At 43.6% G+C, this 19,001-nt stretch overlaps 1 protein-coding gene and 1 long non-coding RNA gene across 3 annotated transcripts in view; both read left to right on the top strand.

Annotated features, from left to right (window-relative positions):
* The window catches only part of RIMS4 (regulating synaptic membrane exocytosis 4), a 100,490-nt gene extending 98,681 nt beyond the window's left edge, over positions 1-1,809 (top strand). For both annotated transcript variants that reach the window (XM_079979942.1, XM_079979943.1), the window contains exon 6: positions 743-1,809. In XM_079979942.1, the coding sequence (XP_079836068.1) occupies positions 743-961 (219 nt within the window). In that variant the 3' untranslated portion in view covers positions 962-1,809. The remainder of the gene's footprint in view (positions 1-742) is intronic.
* LOC307218075 overlaps positions 1-8,306 on the top strand; it is a 343,388-nt gene extending 335,082 nt beyond the window's left edge. Inside the window, exon 2 of the long non-coding RNA XR_013839740.1 lies at positions 5,758-8,306. This is a non-coding gene — a long non-coding RNA (uncharacterized lncRNA). The remainder of the gene's footprint in view (positions 1-5,757) is intronic.
* Positions 8,307-19,001: the final 10,695 nt, after the last annotated feature.

Raw genomic sequence — 19,001 nt, 5'->3', positions numbered from 1 at the left:
AGAGGAAGAGCTGAGAAGGGAGAGCTGGAGGACCATGTAACTGTCCATTAATAGCACCCAGAGAGCAGACTGAGCACACACGATGCTAGTTCTATAATAACAACAACAATAATAATTTATACCCCACCACTCTGGGCGACTCCCAACAGAATATTAAAAACACAATAAAACATCAAACATTAAAAACTCCTCTAAACAGGGCTGCCTTCAGATGACTTCTAAAAGTCAGATAGTTGTTTATTTCCTTGACATCTGATGGGAGGGCGTTCCACAGGGCGGGCGCCACTACCTAGAAGCCCCTCTGCCTGGTTCCCTGTAACCTCACTTCTCGCAGTGAAGGAGCCACCAGAAGGCCCTCGGCGCTGGACCTCAGTGTCTGGGCTGAATGATGGGGGTGGAGATGCTCCTTCAGGTATACTGGGCCGAGACCCGTTGAAATTAATAACTTAAAGTAGTTTACTTAAAATAGTTCTTTTAATTTCAGTGCCTCTGAGTATATTGCGTGTATTTTATTTTTATTTTTCAAATTAATGAAGTTTTGAAAAAAGAAAAGGAAATACAGCGCAATTGACTTGGCTCTCCTGTGACCTTCACCTCAAGTCCTTCCTTGGTCTTCTTAGTATCATTCAGATCATAAACTATGTCAATGCTTTGCCAAAAGATAAATTCCACGCCAGCCTCCCATCATTCGTGTGATATCGCTTGCAAACTAAACATGTTCCCCACCCCTCTTGTTTCCAAGGTGATAGTTTGGGGGAACTACGGACGCATGGAACGCAAACACTTCATGGGAGTTGCCCGGGTTCTTCTGGAAGAACTTGATTTGTCAACTTTGGCAGTTGGCTGGTATAAGCTTTTCCCGACCTCGTCGATGGTGGATCCTGCCACTGCTCCACTCCTACGCCAATCCTCGCAGCTTTCCTTGGAGAGCACAGTAGGACCTTGTTGTGACAGGTCTTAATGGGCAAGGAAGTTCCAGGGGGACTGCTTCTGTTTTTAAAATCATGCTGTCAAGGTTTTGTTTGCCAGAACGCTGTCCTCAAGTGCATTGCATCTTTGATCAGTCCTTGGAGGATCCTGAAGGTGAGGATAGCCAAGTAACCTTGGACAGGAACCAAGATGGAGGCCAATGACCTTTCTCCATCCAAGTAGAAAGAGCTGCAGGGCACAAGTCCTAATTATGAAATGACACACACACACACACAAAAGACACACTTTTTTGTTTCCCTTTTTCCACAGTCATCCATGCACCCTTGCTTCAGATCAGTGTAAAACCTTGAAATGTTGCAGCATCTTTTTTAAAAATTGGGGAAGATGTTTTTCTTCTTCTTAACGATATTTTACAAATTGGGGAAAGAAGAGAGAGAGAGAACTTTTAGAAAATTCTTAAATATTCAAAAGCAAACATCTGACCTAAAAGAAAACAGCAGTTTCAGGGAAACTTTGTGGGTTTTGTAAACTTTCCTCACCCCCTTTAAGGCTGGGGAGGGGTGGGAGGAACTGCAGCTACTACTTTAGAACAAGTTCCACGGTTCTGTTTGATGTACAAACGCCGCTGTATTTTTTACACTGTGCCAAATTACCAGCAGTGTCTTCTACTATAGGACTTAGGCCAACAGTACTGCTGACGCATTTTTGTTGGAAGAACAAGAAAACACACTTTGGTTACACCAGTCGGTTCTAACGCAGAGTGCATAGCAAGCCAATTAGCTGGAATGTTGCACAGAGAATGTTGCTGAATACAAACTGGAAATCTGGCAGAGCTACTTGCTAGCCCATTGTTAGATATGAACATTGCAAAACACACACACACACACACACACACACACACACACACACACACCATACCTTACCTCAGCTTTTGCTGTGCTATCCCCCTGTTGTGTTTTTTGCTTCCATAACGCTAGTCATGCTTTTGGGATTTTTAGTGCATATCTGGTGACGTGCCACTTTCCTCTGGAACAGGGATCAGTTTGAGGTAGCAATACTTTCTTCTGCCGTTGCAAATGAAATGACAACATAAAAAGTCTGCACATTTAAAAAAAGAGAGGTGGGAGTGATCAGAAGATGGAGTTCTGTTCGTCATGCAGGAGATTATTAAACCCTGCGCTTAGAAAAAAAGGAGTGTTGCATTCAGACAACTGTATTAATACCCAAGTGGTGTGAAGCAACATGGAAAACTCAGGCACAGAAGGCAGATAAGGACTTATTTAAGGGTGTTTTCACAAGTGACACTAAAAGCGCCTTCCAACCTTTTGCATGGTTTGTGTGCACGTGTGAATGACTGCAATGCCCTTTTGAATGAGTGTGAGGAGGAGATTGATGTTGGCATTTGAACTTCCACGTGGCTTTTTCTGTGTATGTGTCAGCCTGCCTGTATATATGTGTGGATGTTCTGAGTGGATGTTCTCTACTCATAATGCTTTGTTGACCCTCCATCCACCATTCTTATTGCCACAAAGCTCTATATATTCCAGGTTCAGCATGCAAGGGTGTGTCTTCTGCTGTACCATGAGCTCTTATTGGTAGGCAACAGAAGTCTTGCTTTTGAATAGAGTTAAATGTGATTCAGCTGGAGGGTTGATACCGGCATGAGTTTCCGAGTCACTTGTGAAACTGACCTGGTCACTGCAGATAGGCTTTGTGGATTGTTTTATAATGAACAAAAAATAAATAAAATAAAAGGTAAATATTTTATGTTCGCCAATAAAAAGATAGCTATAATATATATATATATATATATATATATTCTGCATACAGCTAAGACGACAGCAGATTGTCAACAGAGTCACCTTCAGTAGAGTAGGTTAGTGGTTTACCAGATAGAGCCATTGAACAAATGCAAAGTGATTTACCTGGTGACAGCCATGTCTAGAGGCTTCACTTTAGAGAGTAATTTTAGGAAGTAGGCCAAGACGCTCTATCTGTATTTAGATCTACCTTTTGTACATTGCTAGGTGTTTTGTTTCTGTTCTCATTTCTAATGAAGATTTAATGATTGCTATCTCAAATCTGTTTTCCTATTAGGATGTCAAGAGCTGATTTTGCTCCACGGTTTCTGCTGCCAAGTCCCATGTTAGCATTTAGGAACCATCTCAAAATGGCTTCCTGGCCTGTTGTTACGTCACAGAGTAATAACAAGGTTTCTACATGGACTACGAACTAAGCATGATTAAAGCATGACTTACTATAGAATGAAACATAGACAGTCATATGTTATAGGTAGTGTTTTTAATGGTTTGGGAAATAACGACCAAATGACTAGAAAAGCAGTAGGCCCAGTAATGAGCTCTGCTAGAAGTAACCTAATATAGATAATAGCATAAGGAATCATTGAGCATATTAAAATCACAGAAGCTCCTGAGTTTCAGATTGATTATCTTAATTTTTTCTATGCCTGTGGTTTCAAGTATAATTACGTTTCCAAGTCATATTAAAGATTTTCTGTGTATTGGCTGAAGGGAGGTAGTTGCATGCTGGTCAAAATATGTTGTGACTCTCCTTTCCCCCCATTTATTTAAAAACTCGCTTAACTATATTTCAGACTGAATCCTCTTCATATTTGTGTATAGTAGGTACTAGGCAATATTGTACAATATATGTATGGACTAGAATAGATTGGGTTAGATTTAGTGATTGGTAGCCATTGACTCTTTTAATAACCTTGTCGTAAAAAGGACTGTGGAGAAAACAAAACACATTCCAAAGCTGGGAACCGAAGAGCAGTCGTTGACGCTTTATAAATTCAAAGATTTTGCTTATGTTGTTTGAACCTGTAAATCAAATCAGCCCTGTTTTGTATGTATCCTGCAGCACAGCTGTCAATTCTTACCCAAATGTTAATAGTGGAAGTGGGAGCAAAAATGCTGGAAACACAATCTTGGCTTCCTAATCTGTTGTTAACAGCACAACAGACTTAACTCTAAAATGTCTGGAGCTGCCTATCTCTGTTAACTCAAATGTGAATGGATGTGTGAGTTGGGTTAAACTGAAGGACTCAGAACAGAGAGGTCCATCCCAAAGCTGCTTAGAAATAATTTCAATAGGACATAAACGTCAAAAGGTTAAAAACATTTTCATGTTGATTCTATGTGTTTGTATACTACCCTTCAACCAGTTGATTCCCAGGATAATTAGCAAGAGAATAAATGGCAATGAAAAACAGTTTTAAAAAGCAATTTGTTTAAACCCAGTAACGCCAGCGATTAAAAGCAACAGATTAAAAGTGTTAGAGGCTTGAGAGAATACAAAAGGGTTTTGCTTAGCAAGAGGATACTTATTTCAAGCTATTTCCTTTCTTCCCTCTTTGGTGCAACCTTTTGGATCCTGGCAAAAAAACCTTAGTTACAGCAACTTTGAGCTAGGCACACATGCAATCCAGTTTTCTATTTTTAGCAAGCAAGTCTGCATTACTACAAATGCAAGATTATAAATGATCTACAAAGACTGGATTAGAAGGAACAAAATTTACTTAGCAATCGAAACTAGTCAGGTGCCCCTGAACATCCTTTCCCTGCTAGTCTCACCCAGAACTGACCACGCCTTATGACCCTTTCTAAGTAACATCAGTTCCTATTTATCTATTTTATGCATCTATTTCAAGTATTTATATACCACTTTCAATCATAAAAGATCACGAGGTGGTTTACAAAGAAATAGTGAAAAAGAATGCGCAAAACAAGAAAAACTAAACACAGTATGGAGAACATCAGAATCCGTAAATAATGCAATCTATGAAACATGAAACTTGATCACATAGAATTCTATGGACTCTATACACTTATTCAAAATCCACATCTTCTAACACACCTGTGCCTCAACCAGAGCGCACCTGCACACATTCACCCACATACTCTGATCCATTACAAATCCCAATAATCCCCTGGGTGGGCTGCAGTATGACACTGGCAGTCTAATGCCAGGAGACTAAAATCACCTTACAAAGACAAAGGCCCTCGTGGTCTTGTGTGCACCCTCTGGGTACATGCATGCAGCGGCCTTCCTAGATCCTGACCCACTAACGCAAACGGAAATCTAAAACGCAGACCTGCTTTCAGAGCACCTCGCTTTCAGCCCATAACAAGCAACGTCCAGATACGATACATTGCCAGCTTAAAGCTATTCTTCTCGTTCTTGTGAGAGCCCTTATTCTTGAGAGCAGCAGTGGGCAAACTCTTCTTCTATCAAGGGCTGCACTCCCTCAGGGGTGACCAATTGGGGACCACATGACTGCAGTGGGCACAGCCAGAGACAATAGTGTTCTGGATTAACTCGAACTATTATCTCGAACAATGGCTGCCCTGTTTCAATTTCACCATGGCTACCTCGAATTAGGATTTCCAATCCTTTGTAGATCTACTCAGAATTAAGCCCCGCTGGTTTTGATAGGTTTTGATACTTATTCCTCTTCAATAAGTATAAAGAGGATTTTTATTTTTTACTGAGGACAACAGACCCATACAGTGACTGGAGGGCCAAGTGAAAACGACTCTTTTCTAACTTTAATGTGCTTAATGCGCACCAACCACAGAGGCAAGAAAGGGGAAGTGATGAACAGGAAGGAAGGAACTCTGATGAGGTGGAAGAATGAGGCAGCTTCCGAGAGTATAGGGGCCACAGACTGGCTACAAAAGAGCAAATAAGTTTTGCATCTAAATTAAGAGGCAGATCTTCAGTAGATGCAGGTGTTCTGCTCCTGTGCACACCTTTTTACTGGGTTGTTGAAAGCTGGCTCAGAAATCCACAAGTGATAAAGAGGTAATTAGTATCACTAGGCTTGGATCAGCTCCTCTTGTGTAAAGCCCAGCCTGGAGCCTGTTTTCTTCCACATTAGATCACATGATTCCTGGTTATGATCCACTGCCCCTTTAGGGGCACATACCAGAACATCTCCCTTACTCTCCCCCCCCCCCACCTGTTTTTCAAGCTGAGTCAGAAGATATTTCCGAAGCCACTCCCATGAAACTTACAGTGAAGCCTTTATAAATAGTAATAATATTTTTCATGAAAAAAGGCCCCATAGACCTAAGTTTCACTTCATCATTTTGGATTTGTAAAGCAAGTGTTTGCATTTTGAAAGTTCATCTCTTGCTGCCTTTTAAAAGTTTAAAATAGAATCGTGTCTGTCTGTAACTTTTAATGATTGACTTCTTTTATGGGGAAGTAGAGGAAGAGTTAGAGTGTGTCTGAGAGGTAATAGTTACCTCTGTGGCTTGCCTGCTTGTTGTTAAGCTGAGGAGCGAAGGCTCAGCCCCTCTCCATTTTATAGCCTCTTCAAGCACTTTGAATTTTGGTTAAAATGACTGACAACTGCATCATATCCATATTGTGCACTGAAAGCACATGGCTTCCCCCAAAGAATCCTGGGAACTGTAGTTTAGCAAGCATGCTGGGAATTGTAGGTCTGCAATAAGCCAACTACAGTTCCCAAGGTTATTTGGAGGAAGTTGTGTGCTTTAAAGGCGCTTTAAATTTATGACATGGATATGACCTAATAAGCAAAGCAGTGACCTCTCAGCCACAATCCTAGGAACACACAAAATACTGGCTCTGAGCTTCATTGCCCTATTCTTTAACCTCCCAAAACAGGAGAACCATTTTATTGCCACAATTGTTTTCAGATGCAAATGTCATATTTTTCTGGGAGTGCTTTATGACCCCCCGATTCCTAATGGTTATGGTAGAGAGGACAAATCTAGGTTTTCTTAGCTCCCGGAGTGCCCATGAAAGTCCATTTACTAATAATATACAAATAGAATGAAATGTAGCTTGCCAATCAAAATACTGAAACAACGTGTTAAAAACCGAAACAATATTATATTTCAATGGCCTCCAAGTCATAGCTATTCTTGTTTCACAGGAAGTTCCCAGGTTCGTATAGGAAGTCAGTTTTTAGAGTAAGGAGTTGAATCTGGACTTCCAGTGCCTCTTAAGCACCAAATCATTCTTCCTCTGTATGCAGAGTTATTTTTGAGGATCGGGAATTAAGCAAAACCCAGCCTGCTGTCAGCTCAACCAAGGCTCCCCAACTTTGGGGCAAAGGACTTTTGAAGAAAGAAAAATCAATTTGTGAATGCTTCTGTTGTATATAATTATACCTTTTTAATGTTTTTAATACTGGATCCCTTATACATGTACTTTTTTGTTTTTTTTAAAAGTAGGTCTATAGGCAAAAGAAATATCATAAATTTATGTATACAAAGAAATTACGTAGATGTTGAGGCAGTAAGAATCTCAATGTAAGCATGATTAGTAATAACCATCTTAGACAGCAAGACTTTTTAATGAAGTTTATTTAAGTTAGTTTACTACATGCTATTTAATAATTTTGACACTGGAGGAATATTTTATTTAAAAACAAAATGTGATACTTTTTTTTCTAACAGATTATATGATTTAAAGTGCAATCTTTCGCATGGTTACTCAAAATAAATCCTTCTGTGTCCAGTGGGACTTATTCCTTTGTAAGCATGTTTTGGATTGCAAACTTAACTTTTTAAAATTATTTTTTAAAAGTTTTATGTTTGGTACAACCTGTATTCTTCCTGATCTGGAGAATGTTAGCCATCAGCTCCATTGAACTAAATGAACACTGGTTAATCATGACAACTAGTTAGCCATTGAATTCAATGGAACGTCAGCAGAGTTCCCCTTCTCTGGATTCAGTCCTTACTGGTTTAGTGTTAGATGCCACATGTTATCAACTTGTTGTTTTTCCCCAAAAATGGAAAAAAAAAGTTTTGTAAATAGCTACCAGGAAATAGTCCTATAGAAATTTCACTTGAATCTCTCATTAAGTTATTATTACTATTAATATTGTGTAAGAATATTTGCAGTTGTTCATTACATCTCTGCTAAAGATCTTAGCCTAAGATCTAAGCCTTTGTTGAAGGAATTGATGTCGTATTTTCAAGATGAAAAAAACAAAAACCTTAGCTAGTTTGTCATAATCCTGTATTCTGTAAACAAACAAAAGAAGCCTTTTTATAAAGAGAGTCTACATAGGCTTACAAGCAATAATATATTCCATTTGGTGTGGAGAATGTGATGTGCAGATGGCAGTATATACCATGGATAACAATATGTGATGACAGACTTAGTTTTTAGGGATGTCAGGTTTGATTAGGCCATATTAATGTTGGCCATTTGGTTATTTTTTAAAAGGGAAGTTGGGATAGGTGCCATACTGTTGGTTCCGTTCTACCTACTTGTGTAAGTCCAATCACTGACCATAAAATATATGTAGTTGACTTTCATGCTACAATTGTCAAAAAAGTTTCGGTATAAAGCTCACCAAATGTGTCAGATCTCCTTGTTTTCAGATAACTGTTGAGCATTTGTCACAGTTTTTTCAGACATCGCCACTGCCAGTGTTTTGTATTATGAATCTGATGGCAGCTCTGCCCCCTAACGGGCCTGTTTGGCAAAGACACCTCGTTGAAGTTAAAGGGAGGTGGGCTGTGTTTTTCTTTTCCTCTCCTGAGCTGCTGTTCCATCCTTTATTACTGTACATGACACCAAAGCAAGGGAATACATGCACCTTTGTCAACGACAAGCACAGATTGATGTGCAAAACAGAACGCCACAATGCTTGACTGTGCTGTCACATAACGGCAAACAGTATTAGGGAATATGCGTGGAGGTTTCCACCAAATGGCAGGAGCAGAATCTGCTCTGCATCCATATTAAATTCAGTCCAGTGGATAAAATAATTAGGCTGCAATCAGTGCTAAAGTTTAGCTCCAGCAGGTGGGAGAGGGAATGAGCAGGCAAGCTCAGATGGAAACTCTCAAATTGTAAAATTGTTCCCACTCCCAGGGCTAGTGCTTGGTTCGTAAAAAGGCCCTTCCCCTACACTCCTAAGAAATCTTGCAGAAAATTAATTTCCCTTGTTGATTACAGATACGTTTGCAATGCTAAACCTGAAACAGAGGTCAGCAACTGATGCTCATGGGGCCACATCCATTACTGTGCATCCATCTCTCCCCATTGCTAGTGAGGCCACTGCTAATCCCAGAAGCAGAAGATGAATGTGGATGAACATTCCCCAGTCAGCACAATTGACCAAAGGGCCCCTGCTGGTCACACCAGGGCTGTCATTCCACGTCTGGCAGTGTGTGAGTGGATTGATGGGAGACCTTTTTCCTTTCGCCTCTTCACATAGCCACAGAAAATAATTAAAGTATGGAGCTCGCTATGAGAGGATGTGGCATGCGCCTTTCCCTTACGTGGCCTTTTCAGACAGGGCCTAAACCAGAGCACATTTGCTTGGTGAAAGGGCATGACTATATCCAAGATAAGCTGATGCGGAAGGGGAATTCCTGAAGCCACTGTACCCCCACACATCTGATGCTGAAGTTCACTGCTGTGTCCGACTTTATGACTGCTTCAACATCCTACCGTATTTTTTGCTTTATAAGACTCACTTTTTCCCTTCTAAAAAGTAAGGGGAAATGTGTGTGCATCTCATGGAGCGAATGCAGGCTGCACAGCTATCCCAGAAGCCAGAACAGCAAGAGGGATGGCTGCTTTCACTGCGCAGCGATCCCTCTTGCTGTTCTGGCTTCTGAGATTCAGAATATTTTTTTTTTCTTGTTTTCCTCCTCCAAAAACGAGGTGCGTCTTGTGGTCTGGTCCGTATTATAGAGTGAAAAATACGGTAATTTGATTGATGCACCTTGGCCAAAAACCCAGTCTGCGCAGCACATGTTGACTTGCAGTTACATATTATGAATTGCATATGCCTGTGTCCTGCTTGCCTTTCCACATGGGTGTTATGTTTTTACACACCAAACGTAGGAAGCTGACTTATCTCAAGTCACAGCATGGGTCCATTCAGCTCAGTATCACCAGCACAGGCTCTCCAGGGTTTCAAGCAGTTGTCTCTCCTGGCCCTACCTAGAGACGCTGAGGATTAGATTTAGGACCACCTGCATGGATGAAGATGCTCTACCACATAGTTGTGGTCCTCTTCCCTTAACGGAAAGCCAAAGCCTAGAGCCAAGAGAGGCTTGAAGGCAATTTAAGACTCGTGTATGGAAATGTTTTTAGATGTGACTCACTTTCACAGGGACTTAGTGAAGATAATCTTTTGCTGGGTTGTGCCCTCTACCCCTGGGTGTTAAAATAGTGCTACCTGCTACATGTCCTCTCCCTTGCCATGCCAACCCTCATAACACATGAAGTTTGCAAGAATTTAACAAAAAGTGAAAACGGGTGGGTAACTAGATAATTATCAACTGCATGTTACCTGGGTCGGTGACCTTTTTGGAACACATTGCACAGGACAGGATCTCTCCCAAATCCAAGGTCTCATTTCTAACAAACCCCACTGAAGTTTTCATAAGGTGCATGAACTTCCCTGTTTGGCATCTTCTGTGGCAGGTTGCTCTGTAACAGTGCTGTACATGTGGCAAAGTGTGACTTAGCCCATAGTGTCCAGCACACATTAATGTTGGATGCTGTCTTTTGTCTTTAAGGGAAGATACGGATGCGCTGTTTTCTTTGTCTGTCAGTTTTATCCAGACAATACAAAAAAAAATGGTTGGGTAATTTGCAACTTAGTGTTAAGCTACTGAAACTGTTGAAAATAAACATTCTTCATTTCTTTTCCTAAGCTGAATCTGAGCCTTTTCATTGAATGCATTTTTTTTAAAAAAAAAAATGACGATGATTTATTAAATTTCCGCCCTGCCCTTCACGACGAACAATTAAAAAAATAACAATATTGTCAGGGAACTGCCATCAGAGCCAGAGGGAGAGGGAGGGCTCCAGAGGGGTTCTGAGAACTTCCCGGGAGGGAGAGAAGCAACCCATCTTGTGGGGAAGGAATACAGCGTAGCACCAGTAGAGAAGGGGGGCAGATGGGGGAATCGGCGAGGTGGCTCCATGACTCCTCACCGGAGACCAGTGGGGAGAGCACGGGTCCTCCGCTGCCCACACCCTCCCTGCGCAGGAGGCTTCCGCGCGGGGAGAGTAGGTGGTGACTAGGCGTAAAAGAGCTTCTTAGCTGGAAGAAGTTCAAGAAACACCCACTGACGGATTCTGCCAGCGATTGAGACAGCCACGGATGAGTGGCTGTCCAAACAGAATAGGGTTCACCCAGGTAACTCAGCCAGGTGTGGCGACGACTTACGCACGAGCAACCCCTAGAACCATTACAAATATTAAAATCAGTTAAAGCAAATTACAGTCACGAGAATGGGGTGGATCCCAGAAATAGATGTCTTGGGTGTCTAAGGTCAGGGTAAAGCATCTTCACCATGCAACAAAAACTGGATAATGAAGGTGCTATATGCATCTCTGGAGGGAGGGAATTCCATGGCTTCAGAGGCTGGCAAAGAGAATGTCCCAAACTTCTGAGGACAATGGAAGCATCAAGAGGGACCCCTCTGTTGATCAACTCACAAAAATTCCATTAGGAACGAGGAAGTCTTTCAGATAACGGGTCTACATCACTTTGGGTTTTAAACACTAGTGAGCACCTTGAATTGGACTTTGAATTATAGTGGTACCTTGGTTCTCGAACTTATTGCATTCCAGGAGTCCGTCTGATTCCCGAAACCATTCGAAAACCAAGGCGTGGCTTCTGATTGGCTGCAGGAGCTTCCTGTTCATCTTCTGAAAAACATTCACAATCCGGAACACTTACTCCCAGGTTTGCAGCATTCAGGAGCTGATTTGTTCGACAACTAAGCCGTTCAATAACCAAGGTACCACTGTATTTTCCAGGGACCTTGAAGTTAGGGCACCACACATCGAAGAGAAGATGTACCTTTCTTTTTACCACTCAGTTGCAACCAGCTGGGATCAGGGTGTCACAGAGTGAGCCAGTCAGTCAATCATGCCATCCAGAGTTGGAGCTAACTCTTTATTAGCAAAAACACAATCTTCACAGACCTTGTCGAGTGTCAGGCCTAATGAACACAGCAGTTCCTTCCCTGTAGGTCTTACTCCAGGAAATCAGTTACCAAGACTAAATGTGTCCCCACTGCTGTCTCTGTCTCCTCCCCCCCTGGGCTTTCCCCAAGCAATCAGAGACTGCATCTGCACATCTGTCTTTGCTTCTCCTGTTTATGCCTCTTCTGGTCCTGGGAAGAGGGAGCATATCTGCCCTTTGCTTTCATGGAATAGGCTGTGATCCTAAATAATTAGGCTTGTGTGGAGCCATCTACCATTTTCTAAGCACTCATACAATCAGTATTTTATCATTCTTCTCCCCCCCCCCCCCAATCACTCTGTAAGGGTCATATTTGGCCCCCAGGCATGTAAGTCCACCCAACCGAATCTATGATTTTAGGTTCTAATTCATTAGAAAAGTAATAGGGCTTATGATTGGTAATCACAGCATTTGACTTAATTCCAAATCACCCCAGGATTCATCGGCTTTATCAGAGAACTTGTTGCACTGACCAGATATTTCAAGGCTAAGTTTTTGCTCAAATTATACCCATTGCTCTAAAGTTGTTTGTTTTTTTAAGTTTTTTTTTTTAATGTATCCAAAGCAGATTATGGAAAAGTCACCATCAGTTCCCCCATCACCAACTTCCAAAAGGAGCATCAGCTTCTGGCTGTTGCTAGGCAACTGGTGCCCTCCGCATAATATCTCCTAGCAACCCAAGGACGGTGACAGCAACAGATAATAAACAAACAGGTGCCTTGACTTGATGGCTTCTCACATTCTCTATGAATGGCAGCCACTCTGTTTGGGAAACAAACGCTCAGCACTACAGATGTCCCAGTTCATCACTTCCTGCGCGGTCCCTGGCATTACTTCCTGCACTGTTAATTTGCAGCCTTTGTGCTCTGGTGTTCTCTGTGACACAGGCTGATCAGACATGGTGAGCAAATGTAGAAACCAGCCAACAGAAACAGTGAAGGAGCAATCCAGGGCCTGATCCTGCTCTCCAAAGTTTCTTTGTAGCTGCACTTTGGTGCTGAGCTTTTGTTTCCCAGGGCGTCTAATATAAAGAGTAAGGCTAATACCTAACTGAAGAAATCTGAAGTCCTGGTCTACACCTGTAGCAGCATGAGCTGGAAAGGAGATGGCACAGAACTGGTGGTGGACGTATGGATGTCACCACTTCAGGCTGAAGAACTTCCCTGTTTGGCATCTTCTGTGGCGTCTTCTTAGGTGGGTATGGAGATCATCTTTAAACACCTGTAAGAAAGGAACCTACCCTACAATCCACCTACAGCACGGAAGGCAAGGATCATGAGATTCTTTATGCTCCACCTTGGTCACCAAGCTCCTCAGATGGGGCATTCTGGTCGTTCCCCATACCCATGAGGTTTGGTCTGATGATTTCAGGTAGCTTCCTTGAATATATATTATTTTTCTTAGCGGACAGCACCAGGGCAATTCTGGAGAGAGGTGATGCAACAACAGCAGAATGTGAAAACACCAAGAGAGACACAGCAAAGAGCTAACTCTTGCTCTTGACAGCCAAATACCACATCTCACAACACTGGGGCAGGGAAGGCACCCAATTCCCTTTCCCTTTCTCCACCAGTGAGCCAACCACTGCATCTATCCTGCCTGTAGTTTCTGCATATGCTGCCTCATGGAAGCCCTGAGCAGCAATCAATGTTAATGATCTCTCCGGGATCACAGGACTTTCCTCCTACATGCATGTAGTCCTGAGTCTAATCTGGATGGTTTGGTTTTCTTTACACAGAGTTCGAAGGTGGTGATTTGCAATAAAGATCTGGCTTCTAATGCCACTATTTTATAAGCCCTGTTCTGTGATGCATCTGACCAATACAGGATAGATAGATAGATAACATTTATATATTGCTTTTGTTCCACCATGGAACCAAATGGATGTGCCTTTCAGGAACTGAGCAGACCCAGATCTCCTTAACTTCAGTAAATTGGGAGCCTCATGTGTCTTCAAGACCATACCCTGGGATGTAGAGCAGGGCTGGAAGATCCCTGGTCCTCCAGATGTTGTTGGACTCCAACTCCCATCAGCCCTAGCTAGCATGATTAGTGGTCAGGGATAGAGATGTGAAGGCCTGGGGGGGGGGGAACTATTGGGTTTCTCGCCACCGCAACTGCCACCTGTTTTTCTACTTTTCCAATTTTTCAGACACAAATAGGCTGAAAAAAGAAAATTGGAGAAAAACTGTTTCTGCCCCCTTTCCTCCAGATGTTCCCAGGGTTTTTCCCAAGCTTTCACATCTCTAGTCATGAATGATGGGGGCTAGAGTCTAGCATTTAGAGAGCCTCAAGTTTCCCACCCATAAATGTAGGGGTGATCAAACTTTCCAGATATCACCTGTGTGCCGAGAGGCAGGTAGTTGTTTTTGGGGCTGCACTGCATGTGAGTCCAAAGGTATGGAGAACAGCTACATTGGCACTGGAATGCCAGTCCCCTGGGGCACTCATTACCATGTTCCCTCAAGGAACGAATCAAGGTCTGCAAGTGATTACGTTAGAGCTAAATCTCGAAGGGCTCACAAACTATACTTTGGAAGGCTTGTTAAGGTAGCCCTCCTTGTTTTTCCCTTGGACTCTGCCGCTTTTTATCATAGGAACAAGTGTACAAGAAGCATACAGGGAGCCCTTTTCCAAACTCACAAGAACATTCTCAGCACCCCATTTTGGGACCTTTGCATGCCTCATTTCTGATACATTTGGGAATTTCTCCTATCACATCTGTTGGCAAATATTAAAAGCTAGTGCAGCTTAGAGTGAGTTCACTTCTGAGTAAGCATGCACAGGATTAAAGCTATGCAGCTCTAGAGCATATGTACTCAGAACCCGCTATCTTGAATATGGCATAGTCCCAGGTATTTGTGCATATGACTCCGGCTTATGTGAGCTTCGATCTGCATTGTATTGTGGCCTTCAAATTCTATCCTGCATTAAAACAAGAGAATTGCTTGTTGATTTACTTTGAATCATAGAGTTGGAAGGGACTCAAAGCATCTTCTAGCCCAACCCCCCTTGCAATGCCAGGAATCCTTTGCCCAGCGTGGAGCTTGAACTCACAACCCTGAGGTTAAGAGTGGGTTCATTTTGCCTTGTGCTCAGGACACACAGTTTCTACCTCTGGGTCCAGATGAAGCTCAACCGGCTGATCAATTGGGCAAGCATAAACCCCAGAGTGTCATTGCTGAATGGCGCACTTCTTGGTGTTGACCACAAGATGGCACTCATTTGTGCCAAATGGGGACATTTTCCAAGCCCTGAAAATGTCACCTATTTTCTATCCTTAGCAAAGAAAACAAGGGTGTCGTCGTCCTTCACTTGCCATGCTGTAGTACATATTTTTGTATGCACAGTTCTCCTGCAATATGCACACGGAAATTGTTCCTATTCCTGGCAACACATCTTACACTTTCAAAATGCAACTGAAGAGATGCGGTGTAAAGGAAACTCAGATATACAGTACATAGAAACTCAGATATATAAGCTAGGCACCAGATGGCTTCTTAAACCAAGGTTAGAGTTGCCAAAACAAAATACCTAGTTGCCATTTGGGGGGGCAAGACGGCTCTGAAGTCTTATTTTTCAAAGGATGGACTGACTGTGATCGATTCTCTGTTAAACACCTGGCTAGTTCAGATGACAACCTTGAACTAGGTTAAGAACTTTGAGATTTTAAAGAAAGTCACTTGTTCCACATATATATTGCCCTATTCCTACCTTTTTTCTTAATGGTGACACAGACCATTCATAAGGCAAGAACATTCTTCACAACTGTGAGCAGGGCAGTGGTGTGGGGTAGACAAGCTGCAACAATTAACTGCAACCTTTGAAGGTGACCCGGAAAGTACAACTAATCCAGAATGCGGCAGCTAGAAAGGAGCGGCTGCTGAGACCATATAACACCAGTCCTGAGAGATCTGCATTGGCTCCCAGTACATTTCCGAGCACAATTCAAAGTGTAGGTGCTGACCTTTAAAGCCCTAAATGGCCTCGGTCCAGTATACCTAAAGGAGCGTCTCCACCTCCATTGTTCTGCCCAGACACTGAGTCCAGCGCCGAGGGCCTTCTGGCGGTTCCCTCACTGCGAGAAGCCAAGTTACAGGGAACCACGCAGAGGGCCTTCTCAGTAGTGGCACCCACCCTGTGAAACACCCTCCCACCAGATGTCAAAGAGAAAAATAACTACCAAACTTTTAGAAGACATCGAAAGGCAGTTTAGGGAAGCTTTTAATGTTTAATAGGTTATTGTATTTTAGTGTTTTGTTGGAAGCCGCCCTGAGTGGCTGAGGAAACCCAGCCAGGTTGGTGGGGTATAAATATTATTATTATTATTATTATTATTATTATTATGCTGTTCTCTGCTCCTGCTCAGGCTGCTCAGAAAAAAAGCATTTTGGTAACTGAAATTCATTCCGATTGTGCAGATAAAATATCATGGATAGAATTCTACAGGATGTGGTATTAGTGTGTGAAAACAGTCCAAATCCAAGCATAGCCCCAGGCGTTCATTTCCAGATGGTGGAGATGTCAGGCACCATCTTGGCACCCAAATATCTTCACTTGGTCGCAGTTTCGAACACTGGTCAATTAGCAAGCAAGATGTTGCACCCATAGACTGATGCAGACTGCCTGCTGCAGGCTTTTCCAACCTGGTGCCCTCCAGATGTCTTGGGAGTGGTAGTTCAAAATATCTGGGAGGTCACCAGTTTGGAACAGGCTGATCTACAAAACACAAGGGCGGGGCGCTGGGGCCCCATGAACTGATGCATGTTGCAGCACATAACACAACAGTCAAGTTGATTTTCACTGCTATCAGGAACAGAAAGCCTGGCACACTTTTGCAAGGAGCACACACACCAAGCCCGGGGGGGGGGGGGAGGCTTCTATGTGGCTTCTCAGAAGCTGAAGAAATGAAAGGAGTTGGGGAAAGCAAGCTAAGGGACTGAAGTCAAGTAGCAGCTGGTGGCTCTGCCACAGCCACTTCTCCCTGTTTTAAAAGGCTGGAACTGTCCCCATGAGAGTGGGAATGTCTGGGGGGGTGGGGTGGGGGTGGGGAGAGGTAATTGGAGGGAAGGCACTGTCAGCACATGCATGTGTAATGCAGCCAGAGTGACAGGCAGCTGCTAGAAAATTATTTGCCAGGCTCATCAACACCTTTAATTGGATCACTTCTGCTCATGAAAGTTGGCTGACTAAACTGGTATCACGTTACCAGCTTCCAGTGGCTTAAAAAGACTACAGTCTTTTTATAGAGCTTCTTTCTTACCACACCCGGCTAAATGCTGCCTTCTGCCCCAATACACTTTTAAAACTGGCACGGTGACATTGCACAAGGAGCAGAATATTTTCATGTGTTGCCATTATGGATTGAAAAATCAGCGGTGGAAAGCCGAGGATGGGGAAACTGTCGCCCTCTGGTTGTTGATAAAGGTAAAGGGACCCCTGACCATTAGGTCCAGTCATGGCCGACTCTGGGGTTGCGGCGCTCATCTCGCTTTATTGGCCGAGGGAGCCGGCGTACAGCTTCCGGGTCATGTGGCCAGCATGACTAAGCCGCTTCTGGCAAACCAGAGCAGTGCACGGAAACACCGTTTACCTTCCCGCCGGGGCGGTACCTATTTATCTACTTGCACTTTGACTGGCTTTTGAACTGCTAGGTTGGCAGGAGCTTGGACCGAGCAACGGGAGATCACCCCGTCGCAGGGATTCAAACCGCCAACCTTCTGATCGGCAAGTCCTAGGATCTGTGGTTTAACTCACAGCGCCACCCGCGTCCCCTGGTTGTTGATACCCCTGGCTAATGGCCACAGTGGATGGAGCCAATACTAATCCAACACAACAGCCATCACATAAGCACACCCAAAGGGTGCTGCACAGTTGTAAACAGGTTGAGCGATGAGCCAACTATGGATCTTCACTCATCCCTCTCTGGCCAGATGCACAGCCTTCCTCTGGAAAGCAAGGAGGCCTCCCAGTTTCCATAAAATCAGGCTGTGCAGAATGCTGATTGGCTGGGCATTGTGACAGTCACAAAGCCACCTCCCCTCCTCCCCTCTTATCTGGCCGGGCAGAGTGCTGATTGGCTGGCCCTTGTAGCAAATACAAAGCCAAAGCACTTCCTCCCAAATCTAGTGTTCATTACTTTTTTAAAAAATCAAATCAAATCAAAGCCTGCCTAAAGTCCCCACCCCCTCAAAACATAGCTTCAGGAATAGGTTTATGTGTCATTAGAAGAACAAAGATGTGGGGAGTGGGAGGGAAGCAGAGCTCACCCCCAGATTAAGAACAAAAAAAGGCCCTCAATCCTGTAGGACGGTGGTTTTTCAACCAGTATGCTGTGGCACCCTGGGGTTCCTTAAAGGATGGTCCAGGATGTCGTGGGCAACACTGGCCTCTGTCCCTCTTTCCCTCCTCTGATGCCCTCTTGCATCTCTGCCTCCCCAAGGCTTGCACAGCTGTTTGTTGCAGCAGCCCTGGCTATAAGCTCCCCAGGTGAATGGTGCCTCTGGGGCTGGCCAGGGGGTGCTTCCCCGGCCCCTGTGGGGCAGTGTGAGGAGGAACCTCTCTTTGGGGGAGCTCAAAGACCGGGGGCAGCAGCTGCGGCTGCCCAGAGGATTCACAAGGAGAGGGGAGAAGAGAGGAGGCTGAGGGAACCCTCCATAAGGGATGGGTGAGGGGCTGCCAGCTCTACAGGCAAGGGGTGACATAACTGGGCTCCTGAGCCCCACAGGGGTGCCGCAGAAAGAATGTAGTTGGTCAAGGGAGCCGTGGACCCATAAAGGTTGAAAATCTCTGCTGTAGGAGGTACATCTGTACACTCCTACAGTTGGGGGTAAAGCCAGGACAAACCTAGAATGCTGGCTGCAATGATGTAATTGAGCATTATCTATGTATTTTCCCCTGAGGCAATAATTAGGGCTTTCTGCAGATGACAACTTTGATGCACTGTGGGGTTCTATTATTTAAGTCCCCTAAAACGCTTAGCTTCTCCTGCAATTGTTGTGACATACTCTGTTGCTGGGAGAAGCTATTTTCCATGACTCATATTTTATAAAAGCAGTGCTCA

The sequence above is a fragment of the Podarcis cretensis genome, assembly GCF_951804945.1.
Source record: "Podarcis cretensis genome assembly, chromosome: 6".
NCBI lineage: Eukaryota > Metazoa > Chordata > Lepidosauria > Squamata > Lacertidae > Podarcis > Podarcis cretensis.
The sequence above is the reverse complement of the archived record's forward strand: the minus strand, read 5'-3'. Positions and strand labels throughout refer to the sequence as shown.